Source organism: Euleptes europaea, chromosome 11 (genome assembly GCF_029931775.1).
Source record: "Euleptes europaea isolate rEulEur1 chromosome 11, rEulEur1.hap1, whole genome shotgun sequence".
Classification (NCBI taxonomy): domain Eukaryota; kingdom Metazoa; phylum Chordata; class Lepidosauria; order Squamata; family Sphaerodactylidae; genus Euleptes; species Euleptes europaea.
The window spans coordinates 50,723,954-50,743,917 of NC_079322.1; the positions used below are offsets into that span (position 1 = coordinate 50,723,954).

General features: G+C 40.7%; 1 protein-coding gene across 6 annotated transcripts in view; it reads right to left on the reverse strand.

The window, feature by feature from the left end:
- Positions 1-19,964, reverse strand: part of DYNC1I1 (dynein cytoplasmic 1 intermediate chain 1) — a 246,181-nt gene that overhangs the window by 87,836 nt on the left and 138,381 nt on the right. For all 6 annotated transcript variants that reach the window (XM_056857472.1, XM_056857470.1, XM_056857471.1 and 3 more), the window contains 3 exons: positions 19,705-19,867; positions 17,970-18,069; positions 12,261-12,386 (listed from right to left, as the gene is read on the reverse strand). In XM_056857472.1, coding sequence (XP_056713450.1) covers positions 12,261-12,386; positions 17,970-18,069; positions 19,705-19,867 — 389 coding nt within the window. The remainder of the gene's footprint in view (positions 1-12,260; positions 12,387-17,969; positions 18,070-19,704; positions 19,868-19,964) is intronic.

Consider the following 19,964-nt stretch of genomic DNA (forward strand, 5'->3'; position numbering starts at 1 on the left):
ACCAGTGGTCTGACTCAGGATAAAGCAGATACATATGCTCATATAGGTCTACTCTGCTTCCCTGAGGCAGGCTAAGATCTTGGCATCTCCAGATTGGTTGTGATGTAATTGACTGGAATATCCCATTAGATATGTACCAGAAATTTGGAAGCAAGAGATAATATATCGACAAAAAAATATTCAGAATCTGGAGATGATGCTAAATGGGCCTTTTAAATGATACACATGCAGAAACCCTGTACTGCCTGCTTTTAAAGCGCCACGTTCATTACCCAATAGCTGCTAGGTTCAATTCAAAATCAATGCTGACTTCTCATAAACATTCCCCCCTTTATTGGTTCTTGTAGGTTATCCGGGCTGTGTAACCGTGGTCTTGGAATTTTCTTTCCTGACGTTTTGCCAGCAGCTGTGGCAGGCATCTTCAGAGTAGTAACACTGAAGGACAGTGTCTCTCAGTGTCAAGTGTGTAGGAAGAATCAGAGAGGGGTTGGGTTTGAGCTGAGTACTGTCCTGCAGAAGTAATGTGCTAATCATTGTCCTGTAAGTATCAAGATAATGTACTAATGAGGGTGTGGTATGTTAATATGGAACCATTGTATCCTGAAGTGATCTGTTAATGTGTGAAATCCAAAGCTAATCTGCATGGCTATTGTTGACTGCAGCCTTTGTTAGTCTGGAGGTTTTTCAGGGCAGGAAGAATGGCTTCCTGCCCTGAAAAACCTCCAGACTAACAAAGCCTGCAGTCAACAATAGCCATGCAGATTAGCTTTGGATTTCACACATTAACAGATCACTTCAGGATACAATGGTTCCATATTAACATACCACACCCTCATTAGTACATTATCTTGATACTTACAGGACAATGATTAGCACATTACTTCTGCAGGACAGTACTCAGCTCAAACCCAACCCCTCTCTGATTCTTCCTACACACTTGACACTGAGAGACACTGTCCTTCAGTGTTACTACTCTGAAGATGCCTGCCACAGCTGCTGGCAAAACGTCAGGAAAGAAAATTCCAAGACCACGGTTACACAGCCCGGATAACCTACAAGAACCAATGAACTCTGACCGTGAAAGCCTTCGACAATATTCCCCCCTTCCTTAAGATTCTGCAAGGATCACCTGCACTGGGAGCCCTCATCATTTTAAATGCAGTGAGAGACTATACAGACTAGCCCTTCTCTGTCCTGGCAGCTTCTCTACAGAACTCCCAACCCAAGAGATCAGTCTGGCCAATCGCATTCTATCCTTTCGAAAAATCTGTTTTAAAAAAAGTAAAAAGAATGCTTTCAAGAACTGAATTTGAGTCATTTTATTAACTGTGGTTAATCATTGTTTAGGTTATGTTATTTTTCTATTGTTTTAGTCATTAGTGTATTGGACTAGGATCTGAGAGACCCAGGTGTGAATCCCCGCTCTGTCATGGAGGCTTGCTGGGTGACCTTGGGCCAGTCACAGGCTCTCAGCCTAAAATTGAGGAGAGGGGAATAATGTAAACCACTTTTGGTCCTCATTGAGGAGAAAGGTGGGGTATAAATTAAATAAAACAAACAAATATGCACTAATTTGTCTGATGTTTTATATACATTTTGGAGTTTTGTACATTGTGAGAACCCATGGAGTTAAGTCAGCAGGGTGTCAAATGTTAGAAATAAGTAAGTAATAGCCTGTAGCCAAAGATTTGATGAGTAAATTGAAGTAGTGACAGAGCAGCTCCAGGGTTTCCTGAATGACACATCTGCCCTTGACCTATTTCGGTATGGCTTCAGGCCTGGGCTTGGTTGGACAGGCGACAATCTTCCTTGTTGATAATGTTGGTCCTTTCAGTTGCTTTTGATACAGTTGATTACTCCATTCTCTTCCACTGGCTTGAATATGGAGTTGGTATTGAGGGCATAGCCCTTGAGTGGTTTCACTCTTTTCTATCCAACCAGATACAAAGAGTATCCACCAGAGGTGAACCAGAGGTGCAGAATCAGCTGGGTGGAATTTGTCTTGTGAGGTGCCACAGGGTTATATTCTCTCACCCATGCTCCTTAATATATATTTATGAGGCTCCTCAATGAGATTGTCCAGAACTTTGGGGTTGGGTGTCATGAATACAAAGATGACAACCAGCTCTATATTTCATTATACAAATCTCCAGATGCATTCATCATGGTTCTCAACCAGTACCAGGTAATTGGGAACCTACTCATGAACCCTGCCTTGCTGTTTAAAAAGCAGGTTGGCACGGCGGCCAGGAGCACCTTTTATCAATTGTATTTGATTCACCAACTTTCTCATTACCTAGAACCAGCTGATCTCACCACACTTATCCATGTTTCTGGAACCTCATAGTTAATTACTGCAATGGGCTCTATGTGGAAAGACAATCTGGAAACTACAACTGGTACAGAATGCGGCAGCCTGACTGCTGTCAGAGGCTAGCTGCTGGGATCATATGTTGCTCATTTTGGAACAGCTTCATTGGCTGCCAGTCTGTTTCCGAGTTCCATTCAAGGTGCTGGTTATGACTGCTAAAGCCCTTCACAACCTAGGACCCGCAAATTTGAAGGACCATCTCCTTCCATATGTCCCTCTGTGCCAACCAGTCATCAGGCAGCCATCTCTAGGCTATCCAACCACTTAGGGTGGCCCACGTGGCCTTGACCGGAGCCCAAACCTTCTTGATCGTGGCTCCATCTGTGTGGAATGGACTCACTGAAGAGGTGAGAGGGGCCCCTCTCCTTGAAGATCTGTAAGGGGGTGCTGCATGGCCCGCCTGTTTGCCAGGGCTTTTGAGGGGGTTTGAATAGCCAGCAACAAGCCCAAGGTCACCCAGCTGGCCTCCACTCCGACACATGAAGCCAGCTAGGTGACCTTGGGCTAGTCACACTCTCTCAGCCTCACCTACCTCACAGGGTCTGTTGTGAGGAGGGGAAGAGAAGGCGATGTTAATCCGGTTTGATTCTTCCTTAAGTGGTAAAGTCAGCATATAAAAGCCAACACTTCTTCTACTTCTTCTTTTAAGCAGGCAGCAGGGATTTGGAGCTTGTTATTTTGTCTTTGGTTTTAGCCGGGCATGTTTTGACTATTATCATAAGTCATCTTGAACCAAGAGGAAAGGCAAGATACAAAAGTTTTAAGAAATAAATAAAATAAGTAAATATATAAAGTCCAGGCCCTTCCAACTACAATCACTTCCTGGTCTACAGATCTCTAAATGCTACAGTTTTCTTTTCTTTATTTTTTTTAATTTGTTTGTTTGTTTGTTTTTATTACAAGACATGGGAAAAGGAAAACAGGGAAAGGGATAATTTGATTGTGTTCACTTACACTTCTGTTACACCAGCGTACAGACATTCTATATCATTATCTTATCAAAATCTTACTTTTTGTTCTATTACTATTAAGTCATTCCTGTATCAATTTTCTAATGTTATTTTTAATATCTCTGATGTTACCTTTTGGTCTATTACAAAAAAAATCACTAATATCATAACAATATCATCTAAAGTATGTACTTATGAGCTGTCATATTTATCATAGGATTGCCATTTCTGTTTATGTTCTTCATACATTTCATGATGTAGCAAGGTGGATAATTTTGACATCATTGCATATTCATGCATTTTTGTAATCCACATGTTTAACTCTAGTATCTCATTTTTCCATTTTTGGGCCAATAACAATCTCGCTGCTGTTATTGCATATTGATACAGTTCTCTTTGATTGGGTGGAATATGAGGTGGAATTATACCCAATAAAAAGTATTTAGCTTCTAGTTGAAAATTAGTATTCGTTAGGTCTTGTATTTCCTTATGTATTTTTTTCCAAAAAGTTTGTACTTTCTTGCATGTCCACCATTGATGAAAATATGTCCCTTCTGTTTCAGAGCATTTCCAGTGCTACAGTTTTCCTTTGTGTATTGCAGCCTTAGTCTAGTGTTGCCAAAATAAAGGTTAGACCCAAACTAAAAAAAAGAAAAAAAGACACAGGGTCTTCCATATCTCACAGGTGTTGTTTATAAGGAGACTTCACAACTACGAGTGCATTACAATATGGATAATTGTTGTATTTATCCATACTGTTCCCATCTCCTCACATCTCCTTGGCAGTCACAAAATTTTACATCAAAAAACAATCTAATAAACTAACATAAAACTATACTCACTTTAAAAAGTTTTCTAAAGTAGAAAATGCTGCAAGAATGGAAAAGAAATCACGTATTCATTTCTACAGTAGGCTCTTCAAAAGCGCACGAGGAAAAAAAAGACAGAGACATATGCACGCACTTTTTAAAAGCAAGAAAGGATGACTCATGCTCTGCAGTGAATGGGTTGCTTCAGCAATGGTGTAATCATCTATCAATGAAAGAAACAAAGGTGGGATCACTGAACATTTGGTGGTCTCCAAATACAGGTCAGGTTTCTAGAAGCACGACTCAAAAATAAGTTTATCTAGTGGTGCTGGGGAGGGAGTCTTAAACACCATCTGTACTTCCTTAGATGCATTTTGCAATGATCTATGAAAGAATATAGGTAGTGTGCAGAATTCAGTGCAATCCAAAATGATCCTGGCAGCTCAGTTAGCAACTTGCAGCTATAGACTTGCAAGCAACAGAGAAGCAATTGCTAGAGAGATCAACGACAAAAAGCTGCTGTACATTGGTACAGTAAAGTTTTCAAAGGCCAGTTCAAAACACCAGCAATTTTTTTTCCTGACGCAATGACCAGAATTGTTACCCATTGCTTCCAAGCTAATAATGTCTTTACCATGATTTATATACCAGTAATTTGAAACAACAAAGTATGTAGAAAATAGTATCCAAAGCGTAACATTGAAACACCAAGCCATTAGGAGAAGGAAGAAAGCATTAAATGAAGATAAGGTTGCCAGGCACTGCCATGCAACCAGCGAGAGGCCAGCAGGGAGGGGCTGTCGGCAATTCCATGATATCATTTCCGGCAAAACCCAGAAGTGTCATCACACTCCTCTAAGAACTTCCAGAAGAAATGTCATACCGTCAGCCCAACGGCCATGTTTTCCCTCCTGCCACTGCTCTGAGTGGTGGTGGGAAACAAGAGGTAGGGGCAGAGATGCCCATTTTCTCTGGGGGTGGGGGTGGGGGGTGGCAACCCTAAATGAAAATTAACTGTTAGTTCATTGACAAGGAATACTTGTCAATACCAGAATATCATACTGCCCTTGTACAAATCTACGGTGAGACCACACTTGGAATACTGTGTACAGTTATGGTCACCACACCTAAAAACGGATATTACAGAGCTTGAGAAGGTGCAGAAAAGAGCAACCAAAATGATTAGGGGACTAGAGCAACTGTCCTATGGGGAGCAGTTAAAACGCTTAGAGCTGTTTAGCTTGGAAAGAAGGCAGCTAAGGGGAGACATGATAGAGGTCTATAAAATTATGCATGGTTTGGAGAGAGTGGTCAGGGAGAAGCTTTTCTTCCTCTCCCATAATACTAGAATGCGGGGGCATCTGCTGAAGCTGGAGGGTGAGAGATTCAAAACCGATCAAAGGAAGTATTTTTTCACACAACACATAGTTAAATTGTGGAACTCCCTGCCCCAGGCTGTGGTGATGGCTGCTAACCTAGAAGGCTTTAAGAGGGGAGTGGACATATTCATGGAGAAGAGGGGTATTCATGGCTATTAGTTAGAATGGATACTAGTCATGCTGCATACCTCTTCTCTCTAGTGTCAGAGGAGCATACCAAATATATTGGGTCCTGTGGAACACAGGCAGGATGGTGCTGCTGCAGTTGTCTTGTTTGTGGGCTTTCTAGAGGCACCTGGCTGGCCACTGTGTGAACAGACTGCTGGACTTGATGGGCCTTGGTCTGATCCAGCATGGCTTTTCTTATGTTCTTAAGAACACTGTGGGGCCACTGAAGGTGAAGAACACGAGGGTGGGAGGTTTAAAATTCTCCCTTCTGCACACAGTGGTCCCAATCCCAAACAGGTCCCTGCACAACTAAAAATTAAACCTTAAAAAAAATCACTGGAAGCTGCAAACACAGAACTAGTAGCACATGTCTGCTACAGCTTTCAGGCTGGGCTTCTGTTTGTGTTTGTACACAGCAGATATAATGAAAATGTCTACATTTATCCAAAGGGTTATCACCGATTGCTATTGTTTTTGGAAAAGGCATGCTTGATAAAGAACACTACGAACACCAGGAGCCCAGGATGCAGGTTAGGGACCATTTCCTTTGCAGATTTTCAGATATATATAAAATGAGACTAAATAATAACACAGTTGGTTTCCACTAAGTAACCCAAGAATGACATCATGATGATCTTGAGTATAGTGTGCCTGCCTTCCAGGCTCTGAGGTAAGATGAAATGTTTGAGTTTTATTTATTTTTTCCTGAATATATTTTTCCATCTGAATCAGTGAACTCAGCCTTTATTCGGAAGACCAAAAGAAAGTGTTCCAGCCCAAGGATCAAGCCTTTTGATCGTACATGTTAGGAGGAATCCATCCAAATAATTCTATCTGACGCCTCCCCCCATCCCCCAATATCATCCAGTCCTTTCACGGTCATCGTTCCAGCATGTTTCCAGCTAGAAATCCACAAGGGAACATCACTTAAAATATCCATGGGGATATTTTAAAGCAATGGTAAAGTATTTTCTGCCAAAACACCAAAAAAAAGGGAGGGGGGGGGAAACCTGATGGAACTCAACCAAAATGCTGATTACAAACCAAAGAGGTTGAGCTGAAAAATGCTAAAATTACAAATATCTAAATTTTAATAAGGTGCACATATAGATTAAAAGCATAAAACTCCTAGTACAGACAAAAAACTTACACATTCAATTAATACAAACATGAACAACTGCGATGTACATTGGTTCTTGTAGGTTATCCGGGCTGTGTAACCGTGGTCTTGGAATTTTCTTTCCTGACGTTTCGCCAGCAACTGTGGCAGGCATCTTCAGAGTAGTAGCACTGAAGGACAGTGTCTCTCAGTGTCAAGGGTGTAGGAAGAGTAATATATAGTCAGAAAGGGGTTGGGTTTGAGCTGAGTATTGTCCTGCAAAAGTATTGTCCTGTAAGTATCAAGATAATGTGCTAATGAGGGTATGGTATGTTAATATGGAACCATTGTATCCTGAAGTGATCTGTTAATGTGTGTAATCCAAAACTAATCTGTATGGCTATTGTTGAATGTTGTCTTTGTCAGTCTGGAGGTTTTTCAGGGCAGGAAGCCAAGCCTTATTCATTCTTAAACTCTCCTCTTTTCTGTTAAAGTTGTGCTGATGTTTATGAATTTCAATGGCTTCTCTGTGCAATCTGACAAAATAGTTGGTAGAATTGTCCAGTCTTTCAGTGTCTTGGAATAATCTACCTGAAGAAGATGCTGAGGAAATAAGAGGAGAGACAGCAAGAATTCTACGAAAAGCAAAGCCCCCTGCTAGCAATATAACACGCAAGGAGAGAAACGCCATCAAGACCCTCAATGCAGATCCAGAAATCACTATTCTACCAGCTGACAAAGGCAATGCCACAGTGATCATGAAAACAGAAGAATACAAAAAGAAGATTGAGGAACTTCTGGACCCTGCCACATACAAAAAACTAAAACGAGATCCAACTTGCAAAATTACCAGGAAAACTAGCATTCTGATCAAGAATTCCACTCTTCATCCCGACACACACAGAAAACTATGCAAGACAGAAGCACAACCACCACGATTATATGGACTACCTAAAATTCATAAGGATTCCGTTCCACTCCGACCCATCGTGAGTGCCATTGGTTCCCCAACATATGAATTAGCTAAATATTTGACCACCCTCCTACAGGACCACATTGGAAAAACCACTTCTTACATCAAAGATTCAACTCACTTCATCAACAAAATCAGTCCGTTAAGACTCAATCCAAAGGATATATTAATCAGTTTTGATGTTGTATCCCTCTTTACCAAGGTTCCAGTAAAAGACACAATCTCATTGATTAACCAGATTTTTCCAGAAGATATAACAGCCTTATTTCACCATTGTTTGACAACAAGTTATTTCCTATGGGATCAAGAATTTTATGAACAGATTGATGGAGTAGCTATGGGAAGTCCACTCAGTCCAGTAATAGCAAACTTTTACATGGAATATTTTGAAAAGACAGCATTAGAATCAGCACCTTACAAACCTACAGTCTGGTTCAGGTTCGTAGATGATACATTTACCATTTGGAGCCATGGTGAAGAAAAATTAATGGACTTTCTAAACCATCTTAATAATATCCATCCAAACATTCAGTTTACCATGGAAAAGGAAATTGAGGGTAAACTCCCATTTCTTGATACCCTTGTCATCCATAAAACAAACCTTCAGTTAGGTCACAAGGCCTACCGGAAACCAACTCACACAGATCGCTACTTACACAAAAACTCCAACCACCACCCACGACAGAAAAGAGGAATAATCAAAACATTAATGGACCGTGCAAGACGGATCTGTGAACCACACTTTCTCAAGGAAGAAACTAATCATCTAAATCACGCACTGCTAGCAAACGGCTACTCCAAGAATGAAATCAGAAGGGCCATTAAACCAAACAAAAATCAGAAAACTCAAGAAAAACAGTCTCCCATAGGAAAGGTATTCTTGCCATTTATTAAAGGAGTCACTGATAGGATGGAGAAACTTTTGAAAAAACATAACCTACAAACAGTGTTTAAACCCACCAAGAAAATACAACAAATGCTACGATCAGCAAAGACAAAAGAGACCCCCTCACCTCTGCAGGAGTATATCGTATACCTTGCAGCTGTGGAAAAGTTTACATCGGGACCACAAAACGCAGCATACAAACAAGGATAAAAGAACACGAAAGATACTGTAGACTTGGCCAACCTGAGAAATCAGCAGTGGCTGAACATGGACTGACACAAACAGGACACAGGGTCTTATTCCAAGACACTGAAAGACTGGACAATTCTACCAACTATTTTGTCAGATTGCACAGAGAAGCCATTGAAATTCATAAACATCAGCACAACTTTAACAGAAAAGAGGAGAGTTTAAGAATGAATAAGGCTTGGCTTCCTGCCCTGAAAAACCTCCAGACTGACAAAGACAACATTCAACAATAGCCATACAGATTAGCTTTGGATTACACACATTAACAGATCACTTCAGGATACAATGGTTCCATATTAACATACCATACCCTCATTAGCACATTATCTTGATACCTACAGGACAATACTTTTGCAGGACAATACTCAGCTCAAACCCAACCCCTTTCTGACAATATATTACTCTTCCTACACCCTTGACACTGAGAGACACTGTCCTTCAGTGCTACTACTCTGAAGATGCCTGCCACAGTTGCTGGCAAAACGTCAGGAAAGAAAATTCCAAGACCACGGTTACACAGCCCGGATAACCTACAAGAACCAATGAACTCTGACCGTGAAAGCCTTCGACAATATTTTGCGATGTACATTCTTTCATAGACCTAATACACTGCTTGATGTATCCATATCCTTAAGAGCCCAGCATACAACAGAAAGTGAGACAGTGAAGCCAGGTTTTAACATATAAGAAGTAAAGAAATTTACAGGGAGCTTCACTGTACTAAAAGGGCTTTTAGATATTTCTTACTGCCCATTATGATATGATTATATTATTAGGATGTGTGATAAGTTATAATTTTATACTGACCACTGAGGAAGGCCTTTCCAGGCGAAACGCGTCTGGTCCTTTTTGGATCTCCTATTGGTCTATGAAAGAATGTACATCGCAGTTGTTCATGTTTGTATTAACTGAATGTGTAAGTTTTTGATTTCTCATCCATGGAATTCTTCCTTATTTCAGTCCCAGTATTTATAATACATTGCAACAATAACAAAGACAAACAATGAATTGACATCAGCTTTGCAAAACTTTTCGTTTTATTAAAAGGCGGATTAGACAAGTGCATGGAGGACAGCTGCTCTAAGCCATGAGGCCGACATGGATCCTCCAGAAGCAGCATATTTCTGAAGCCAGTTACTGGAAGAAAATAATGGGAAAGGGCTTATTGCCTTCATGCCTTACTACTGTCTTTCCCGAGATATCTGGTAAGTCATTGTGGAAAACAGGATGCTGGACTAGATGGACCTTTGGTCTACCCCGCTGGGCTCTTTTTATGTTTATCTATTCAGAGCTGCAAGCAGATCAGCCAGCACAAAAGTATACATACCTATTGGTCAAGGTTTGTACAAATACTCAAAATACAGTTTCAACAGAAGTATATCTTTGAACAAAAAGGGTTTCATATCAATGCAAACAAGGCTGCTAAGAAGAGTGTTACTTTGACAGCATGTCTGAGCAGGAGCGTTCTGCTTCTGTAACCTGGTGCTTTAGCACTCAAAATGTCTCATTTTTGTGGTCCTATACTTCTTTGTAAAACTCAAAATGAGGTCTTCTCCTCCATGAGAAGGTACATGTGTTCACAACACAGGCATATCGTTCAGCTCCCCACAGGCTAGAGGTACAAATCCTCATTTTGGACATTATAAAAAGTGAGGGGGGGGATCACTCTTGCTGACCGTTGTCCCATACATTGTTCAGGGCCTGCAGTAATTTGTATTTAGTCCCCACTACCTCCACTTGATACATGGCACCTATGTACAACCCGTGAAGAGCCAATCCTTTTCACATGGTGGCACAATCCGGGCTACCATTACATAAAACCCTCAGTCAAAGTTGTACCATTTCTGACAGGTTCTGTTTTATGTGCATTCATTTTGGTACCAATGTGAACAAAGAGCATGAGAAAGCCCCCATGTGGACATGCTGCCGGATGTGTTTCACAGCAGTCTCACATTTCATTTCAAGACCGGGAGATTCTTCCTTGCTTCAGAAATACCCCGTGCTGCATTTGCAGAACACATGCGTCAAAAACAGCACAGGATCAGCTTGCTATCAAGTGGCACCTCTGAGGGACGTGTCAAGCTGCAGGCTGGAATGTTAGTCAGATGTAGCTCCTTCCATTGGCAGACAGGCAGCCTGCGTGGGCTGCTATACTTATTCACAAGCATGTCCTTTCATGAGTAGGTAGGACGGAGCTCCACCTGAGCAGATCCACTGCAGGAAAGGGCTCCAGCCTATATGTTAAAGGGTTGCGCTACAATACCGATCTGCCATGAGATCTATCCCTAACCTAAAAATCTCATAAAACTTGTAGGGGATGATGTTCCTACATGGAAATGTGTGCCTTGTTAATGGTAAAGGTAGTCCCCTGTGCAAGCTCTGGGTCATTCCTGACTCATGGGGTGACGTCACATCCCAACGTTTACTAGGCAGACTTTGTTTATGGGGTGGTTTGCCAGTGCCTCCCCCAGTCGTCTTCCCTTTACCCCCAGCAAGCTGGGTACTCGTTTTACCGACCTCGGAAGGATGGAAGGCTGAGTCAGCCTTGAGCCGGCTACCTGAAACCAACTTCCGTCGGGATCGAACTCAGGTCGTGAGCAGAGCTTGGACTGCATCACGGCAGCTTACCACTCTGTGCCACGGGGCTCGCCTTATTAATGAGGTATCACTTATCCCTCCATCACAAAATCTGAAATCAAGCTGGAAGGGGGGACATGACCTGGCAACAGGTGTGGACTGTACCACTTTTTGCTGGAGCAGACATATCTTCTAAAAGAAAGAGCTAGTTCGGGTCACTGCCCTCATTTCCCAGACGTGCCTTGTGATTTCTTACCTCCGTTGTCCGCGTTGGAGCAGTGAGTGAATCTGACGAGACTTTAGGACAAGTGCTAATCAAGCGCTAATTGGTGAGTATTGTGACGGGTATGATTTCCGCCACGCAATCAGCAAAAGATGCTGCCGCCGCAAATTGTGCTGATGTGGTATAAAGCTGCAGCATCACTGTGCAAAGATATTAAACAGTGCTCGGGCTGCTTTGGAGCAGAGGACACAAGGAAATTTATGTGGGTGGGAAAGCAGATGTTGCCAGCTGGAGAAGGAAGTGGTACACCACACTTACTTCATAAGTGTGAGGTTTTTATAAACAAACTCTCTGGAGGATTGTTTAAAATAGACAGAAAATGACACACAGTCTCCAACTGGGCTATGCTGTTGTTTTAGAAGATTGTACGCATTCTAAAAACATTAACAGGCTTCCTAGTAGGCCTTCCAAAAGGGTCTATTTTTAACTCCAGCCTCCTCCAAATGGTGGGCAATTGTGATGCACAGAAGCCTTTGGCATATCTGGTTTGAAAGGAACCATTCAAAAAGCCCTTACCTGACAATGAAAGACATATTCGGGGGTCGTTTTCTTAAATTTCATGTTCCAAACCAAAGCGACCCCATCTGGTTCATGTGGGGCGTCTTCATTGTTGTTATAGGAAGCAACCATCAGCTCAGGATACTGCAAAGCAAAGAATAGGTCATAAAATCAGAACATGCTGGGGAAGACAAACTGTTCAGTGCTGAGAGGTAAATAATTTCAAAGGGAAAGAGGATGACAAGAGGGTATCCGTTTCCAATGGGCCTATCCCTAAAGGCTCCCCCACCCCCCCACCCCCCAAAAAAGTGTTTTGAGCATAAGCTAATTTTCAGGGTGAAACGACAGAATAACAATTGCAAAAAGCACCATGTTTGTAAAGTAAGGGTAGTAATATTACAGGGTACTGCTGAGTGCGCTTCTGAGCATGTACATTTATTTAGAGGGTTATCGTTTGTTCTAGGGCTTAATGCTGCCTTCAGGGCAGATCACAACATTACAAAAAGCGAAGAGTTAAAAAAAAAACCCTCAAACAAAATTAACCCTTAAGTGTTAAAATTATCATTTTATTTGGGAATCTGGATCTCTGCAAAGAATAAAGACTTGATAACCAATAACTATCTTAAACTATGGGACAAAATAAAAACTGATATGATCATTTGGTCAAATAAAAAATTGTCATTTTTGGGACGTATATCAACAGTCCAAATGAACATTTTACCAAGGATGCTTTTCTTACTCCAAAATTTGCCTATAATATCACATGTTAAATACTTTGATACCTGGAGGAAAGACGTATTAAATTTCATCTGGCAAGGGAAAAAAACGAGGATTGCTTATAAACATCTGGTGGACTCTAAAGTTAGAGGAGGTTTAGCACTACCTAACTTTCAACTTTATGCTGAAGCGGCCGCTTTAGTATGGCTAAAGGACTGGATGAACTTATCCAATTCGCGTTTGTTAGATCATGAAGGTTTTAACAATATAAGTGGATTTTTATGGTATGGTAAAATTAAGATACAAGCATCATTTCGTAACCATATAATCAGGTCCTCCTTATTTCATATATGGATGAGATATAAACATATTCTTGAACCAGTAACACCGATGTGGATATCACCTCAAGAAATGTTGACATTACGCCCACTTAGATTGGACAAATTTATCACCTACCAAGAGTTAATTAACTGGGAAGGAAAGAAAAGCTCACTAAAAGACTTTCAGTTACTTAAAGACGATTTACAATGGCTTCAATATCATCAAATTAAATCAGTATTTACACAAGATATGAAGAATGGATTCTCTAAAGAAAAATCGCCTTTTCACAGGATGCTATTAGATAATAATACTCAACTGATTTCTAAAATGTATAATCTTCTTTTAACAATTTATTGTGAGCAGGAAATAATCAAACCAACAATGATTAATTGGGCTCAAACTGTGGGACATGATATTGCCCTAAACAAATGGGAAAGACTATGGGCGAAAGATTTGAAAGGAATAAATGCGCAGTCAATTCGAGAAAATATCTATAAAATGATGTATAGATACCATTTAACGCCTAAGAAGATTGCAAAGATCTACAAAGTGACATCCCCTAAATGTTGGAAATGTAATAAAGAAGTTGGTTCTTTTTATCCTATGTGGTGGACTTGTGACAAAGCTAAGGACTTTTGGGATATGATTTATAACGAATTAAGACTAATCGTACAAAAAAATATACCCAAAACACCAGAAATGATGCTATTAAGTATGATACCTGATGATTTGTTAAAACAAAGGACTTTTTTGATTTACGCGACTACAGCTGCAAGACTGCTTTATGCAGCAAAATGGAAAGGGGCAGACACTCCTGGGAAAAAAGACTGGACTATGAAAATGTTTGAACTGGTGGAAATGGCAAAACTTACAGCTATTTTAAATCAAAAAGACAATGTTCAATTTATGGAGGAATGGGAGGCTTGGATGAAATATTGTGAATATGAATTAGGACTGGGGAAAATGGAAGAGTACCTTTTAATCTGATCTAGATGACATTGTTAATATAAAGAAACGTAATCAATTATATTGATAGTATAATGTGATTGAAACCTAATTGAGATATAAGAATAATTAAGATCAGACCATATCACGATGGGATAGAATACTTTATTAAGAGGCGGACAGAGGTGATGGGGAAGTCAATAAATTTTCCTTTATTTTTTATTTTTATTTAGCACTTAAACAATTATAACAACATTACCTATGTTCTAGTTTTTAATACTACGTATATTGTTGTTTGTTAACATGGAAAATTTATATTATAAAAACCAATAAAATTTTCAAAAAAAAAAGTGTTAAAATTATCATTTTTATGTATGTATGTCTTCCTTAAATATTCATAATGTTAAACCTGACACTGGGAACAGCAACCTGGAAAAGGGCAGGCTGAGGACAGAAATGGCTGGGAAGGAAAGCACACACACACACACACACACACACACACACACACTCAAGGACACTGTTTTCTAAGGTTCCTTTCCATTTAGAAAAACAGTTGAGGCTTTGTTGTACAGATATGAATATAAAGTGTAGTTTGTCCCTTAAAGGGAACATCTGCTTTTTAAAAAATATTAACAGAAGTTAACAGAATCATGAAGTCCAAACTATGGGTTCCATTTTATACTAAGGTTGCTAACTTTCTTCTCGTAGAGCTGTTGTAAGTTTGTGTGGAGTAGTGGTTAGAGTATCAGACTATGATCGGGGAGAGCCACTTGGCACAGACCCTTCTATGGCAATAACAATGAGTGTCCACTCATTACTTGCCCCATTCTTAGGGTTGCCAACTCCGGGTTGGGAAATACCTGGAGATTTTGAGGGTGGAGTCAGCAGAGGGCGGGGTTGGAGAGGGGAGGGACTACAATGACATGGAGTCCAATTGCCAAATCAGCCATTTTCTCCAGGGCAACTGATTTATATTGGTGGGAGATAAGTTGTAATAGCAGATCTCCAGCCACCACCTGGAGGTTAATTAACAAATACAGACACTTTTGTGTACACAATAGTTGCAACCAAAAAACCACAGAAACACAATTCAATATTGCATAACCATTCATAAAATATACACAATCAAACACCAATCCATTTCCACTACCGTGGAACCAACACACCAACCATGGAGCATACAGTTACTCCATATCCTATGTAACAATTCACAGGTAAGTAGCAATTCATAGGTAAGTATTACAATAGTGTAGCTACAAGTTCTATTTAGTATACAAAAATATTAATTTGAATCTGTTCATTGTCTTTTCCAGGTGTCAGGTAGAAGAGGAAGATGATAGTTTCTGTTCTTCTTCAGTTCCTCCTCGGACAAGTATCATAAATAATAACATTAGCTCCCACCTGACTATTCCTTATATTTTTAACTATATTTTATTAACCATTTTCAATCATAATAAAAACTACCTTTATCTCCAGTTGGTATTATTCTTTTGTGTCATATAATTTAGCACATATATAATTCTTCACCCTCCCCATGGGTAGAACATTTACCTATAATATATAGAAATAAGACATATTTAAATAGCTACCTAAATATATATATATATATATATATATATATATATATATATATATATATATATATACACACACACACACACACACACACACACACACAAGTTGCCTATATTTAAAACCTTCTGCTCTTATTACTTATATTTTCTTCTTCCTTACAGGGGCTAGACACTCCCTTACACTTAGTTAGAATTTAAGATGCCGGCCCTAATTATAAACAGGTGTGGGTTCTTACAGTCCTCTGGCTTTCTTGAAAAGACAATGAACAGATTCAAATTAATATTTTTGTATACTAAATAGAACTTGTAGTTACACTATTGTAATACTTACCTATGAATTGCTACTTATCTGTGAATTGTTACATAGGATATGGAGTAACTGTATGCTCCATGGTTGGTATGTTGATTCCACTGTAGTGGAAATGGATTGGTGTTTGATTGTGTATATTTTATGAATACTGAATGGTTATGCAATATTGAATTGTGTTTCTGTGGTTTTTTGGTTGCAACCACCTGGAGGTTGGCAACTCTACCACTCCTACAGTGCTGCCAATTTGCGGGAGACACAATGGATGAGCCAGTGCCTAATGCTTGTATTCACCACAGGGGCCTTGGCTCAGCTTGGCTTGCATTAGCACCATTTTACTTTCCTGCCTGCCTCTGGCTTTGACTGTACACGACCCTATCCTCATTTAGTGTAAGCCGTACTGAACCATGGAGAGAAGTGGAGTATAATTTTTTTTTTTAAGTAAGGAAGTATTGTCCCTGAGATAAAAAGTTTCTGGTGTATGTGGGATTTGTTTTGACCACTGGTATCTTCCCCACCAATAGCACCTACTTGACTAGCATAATACTACCCAGTGTTCTCCATCACTACCATTCTGATGCAGACCAAAAAATTCCTAGATGGATTAAATTGGATTGTGTTTCCTACAATGTGGGAAATACAGTCTTAGGCAATCAACACACCACACAAGTCACAACATTATCTGTTGTGCTTGTTCGCTCTGCTAAACTGTTATCTGCAGTACGCAGTATACGTGCAAACACACACACACACACACACACACAACCCCCAAGAGGCCAGAGTTCAAAGAATCCCCTTCACTATAATGCAGAGTGACACCGAGGGGGTTGTTAAGGTGTACATCCAAGGCAGATAAGAGTTCAGAGGAAGAGGAGGTGAGACAGGGCCACCCCAGAACAAAGCAATGGAGACAGAACATGTTTGCAAGCCTGAGGGGGTGAACAATTACATTTTGGCAGTTGCCTTCCAACTTGGCTTTATCTTGCTGTCCTGGGAATACAGTAAATGCTGCTTGTTAAAAAGCTATCAGATAAGAATTCCATGTAATTTCCAGCCCCTGGAACAAGCGAATAACCAAAGATAAGTGTTTCCTCAGGCTTGTTTCTCGTTTCAGTGGAAATCCATATAGGCTTACTGGCCACCCACATGCCAGCGCAAACCTGTTACAAAATGGATTCAATTAAAGCACATGGATGAAAACTTCTCTATAAAATCAGCTCAGGTTCAACCCCATGAACACAGTACTTCAAAGACAGCATTGTCTTCCTCAAGCAACTTGTGCAATTAGTAAGTACCTAGGCAGTTTGAATCAGGTCATGGTTACATGGGAACCGAGCCAAAAGATTATCATTCACGATGTCACCAACTATCAAGCCTTACAGTATTGATGAAAAGTGCACAGTCTTACGGAATTGACAAAAATGGCACAGCTACTTTTGATGTATGTTTCTTGTGAACAGCTGATTTCCATGGTGTATCACAAACTTCCCTCAGGTCATAAGCAGTTTTCCATACAGCGCTGGGGAGGGGGTGGAGGTGTTGTTTAAGAAACGCAAGATCATGGCCGGTTCTTTGGCCAAGTGACTGCTTCAGGAGGCACACTGAGGAGGGTACTGATTCACTGGAGGAGTTCACCTCATGGCCAGGCATCAGCAGCACAGGAGGTTACTGGCACCCGTGGCTGCCTTGGACCTGACTGGCAGGGGAATGGGCCCTGGAGCAGATGGCTATACCTTGCTTAGGGTGCCTAAATACCTAGAAACCAGTCCTGCACAAGACCAAACCAGCTTGGACATGTGGCAATAATTACAGAGATTTGGTCTGTGATGACCAGAACAGCCAAAGTTTGTATTCCTAACTTACCTGAAGGGACCAATCCATACAAGTGACAACCCGATGTTTCGACCAATGTTCATCATAGAACTGGCGGTTAAAGGACAAGTTGGCCCCAGCTTGGATATCTCTAAATGGATTTGAACAGATTATAATTTATTTGCAGTCAAAAACATATATTTGGTATCTTAAACTAGCAATCATTTGCAATTGAAACTGTTATGGAGATTTCTGATCATTTCTTTTCCCTGCTCTATCCTTGTCTAGTTATTGTCTTGGTGCATTGGAGAACTGGTCCATGCCTGTGTCAGAGTAAAGTGGCTGAGTTCTAAGATGGAGGAATGGACTACTGAATTCACACTGCAGGCAGTGGATGACGTATCTGAACATTTCTGTCTGCTAGAACTTCCTTACAAGAAGAAAACTAGCATAACAGGGAGAAGGCTGGCTGAGAACCCTTCCCCCTGGTATGATTTAAAAAAAAAAAAAACTTGCAGTAAGTTTTTTTATATGGGAAGGAAGGTGGCATAGTATAACCTGATCTCCAATCCTGGAAGCTAAGTAGAGTGGATATTTGGAATGGAGACTACCACTCTGCAGAGGAAGGCAATGGCAAACCACCTCTGCTTCTCACTTGCCTTGAAAACCCTTTGCTGGGTTCACCATAAGTGAGCTGCAACTTGATAGCAATTTACACCCACACACGTGTTGTTGGTTTTATAATAATGAGCATTCAAAGTTGATGTTCCACCTTCAGCGTGAAGTGGCACAGTCTCCATATCAGTGTTTGCCCAATTAGTAAACATGGCTCCTGACTTCAGCTTCACCCTGTTTACAGTGCAAATCTACAGATATGAGACACTCAGTATAATTGATCCAAGGCTACAGAAGGCTTAATGGATAGCATGTGTGTGTAAAGTGCCATCAAATCACAGCTGACATGGTGACCCTGTAGGATTTTCAAGGCAAGAGACTAACAGAGCTGGTTTGCCAGTGCCTTCCTCTGCAGAGCGGCCCTGTATGGCACAGGACTCTTTGTCCATCAACTTCCTGAAGAGCAAGTCATTCTCACTCGTTTGGTTTATCTCTTCACTGGTGACTTCCATGACCTACTAAAAGTGCAGTGTGCATATTGTCAAGAGAATGCGATTAAGCTGACTAGAAACTAGTAAGGACTTGTTGCAATCACATTTGAAACAATGCCTCTATTTCAGGGAAAGTTAAGTAGAATACAGTGGAACATCAGCACTCAGGAGACTTGTGTTTGTTTTTTAAAGAGGAAATCCAATTCGGAGCCCTATGGCAGAAGACATTAAAGAAGGCATTACACCTGAGAGCCAGCGTGGTATAGAGGTTAAGAACGGTGGTTTGGAGCGGTGGAGTCTGATCTGGAGAACCGGGTTTGATTCCCCACTCCTCCACATGAGAAGCAGAGGCTAATCTGGTGAACTGGATTTGTTTCCCCACTCCTACACACGAAGCCAGCTGGGTGACCTTGGGCAAGTCACACACTCTCCGCCTCACCTACTTCACAGGGTGTCTGTTGTGGGGAGAGGAAGGGAAGGTGATGGTAAGCCAGTTTGAGACTCCCTTAAGTGGCAGAGAAAGTTGGCATATAAAAACCAACTCTTCTTCTTCTATCCATCAGACGGGGCATTTAACAGTCTTTAAAATGTAAAGAAAGGGAGTCTGATCCTCTTGGCTACAAGTACTGGTTTGGGGGGGGCGTTATTACAAAAGTAAAAGGGAAAAGAGGACAACTAACCCATCTTTCTCTTCAACATCTCGACCGCTGTAATCGAAGAAAATGTCTGAATCTTCAGCTAGAGCTCTCTCAATCACTTGTATTGTTCGATCAAAAAATATAAGGAATTCTTCTGAGTGGAGAATCTGTTGCTTTTCTTCCTCTGTCAGTTCTCTAGGAGGAGCTTATAAAGCACATTGGCAATATTAAGAAGCAGACATGTATTTAAATATTTCCAGATGCATCAAAGTCTTCAGGAAACACAGTACATTTTCCTATGG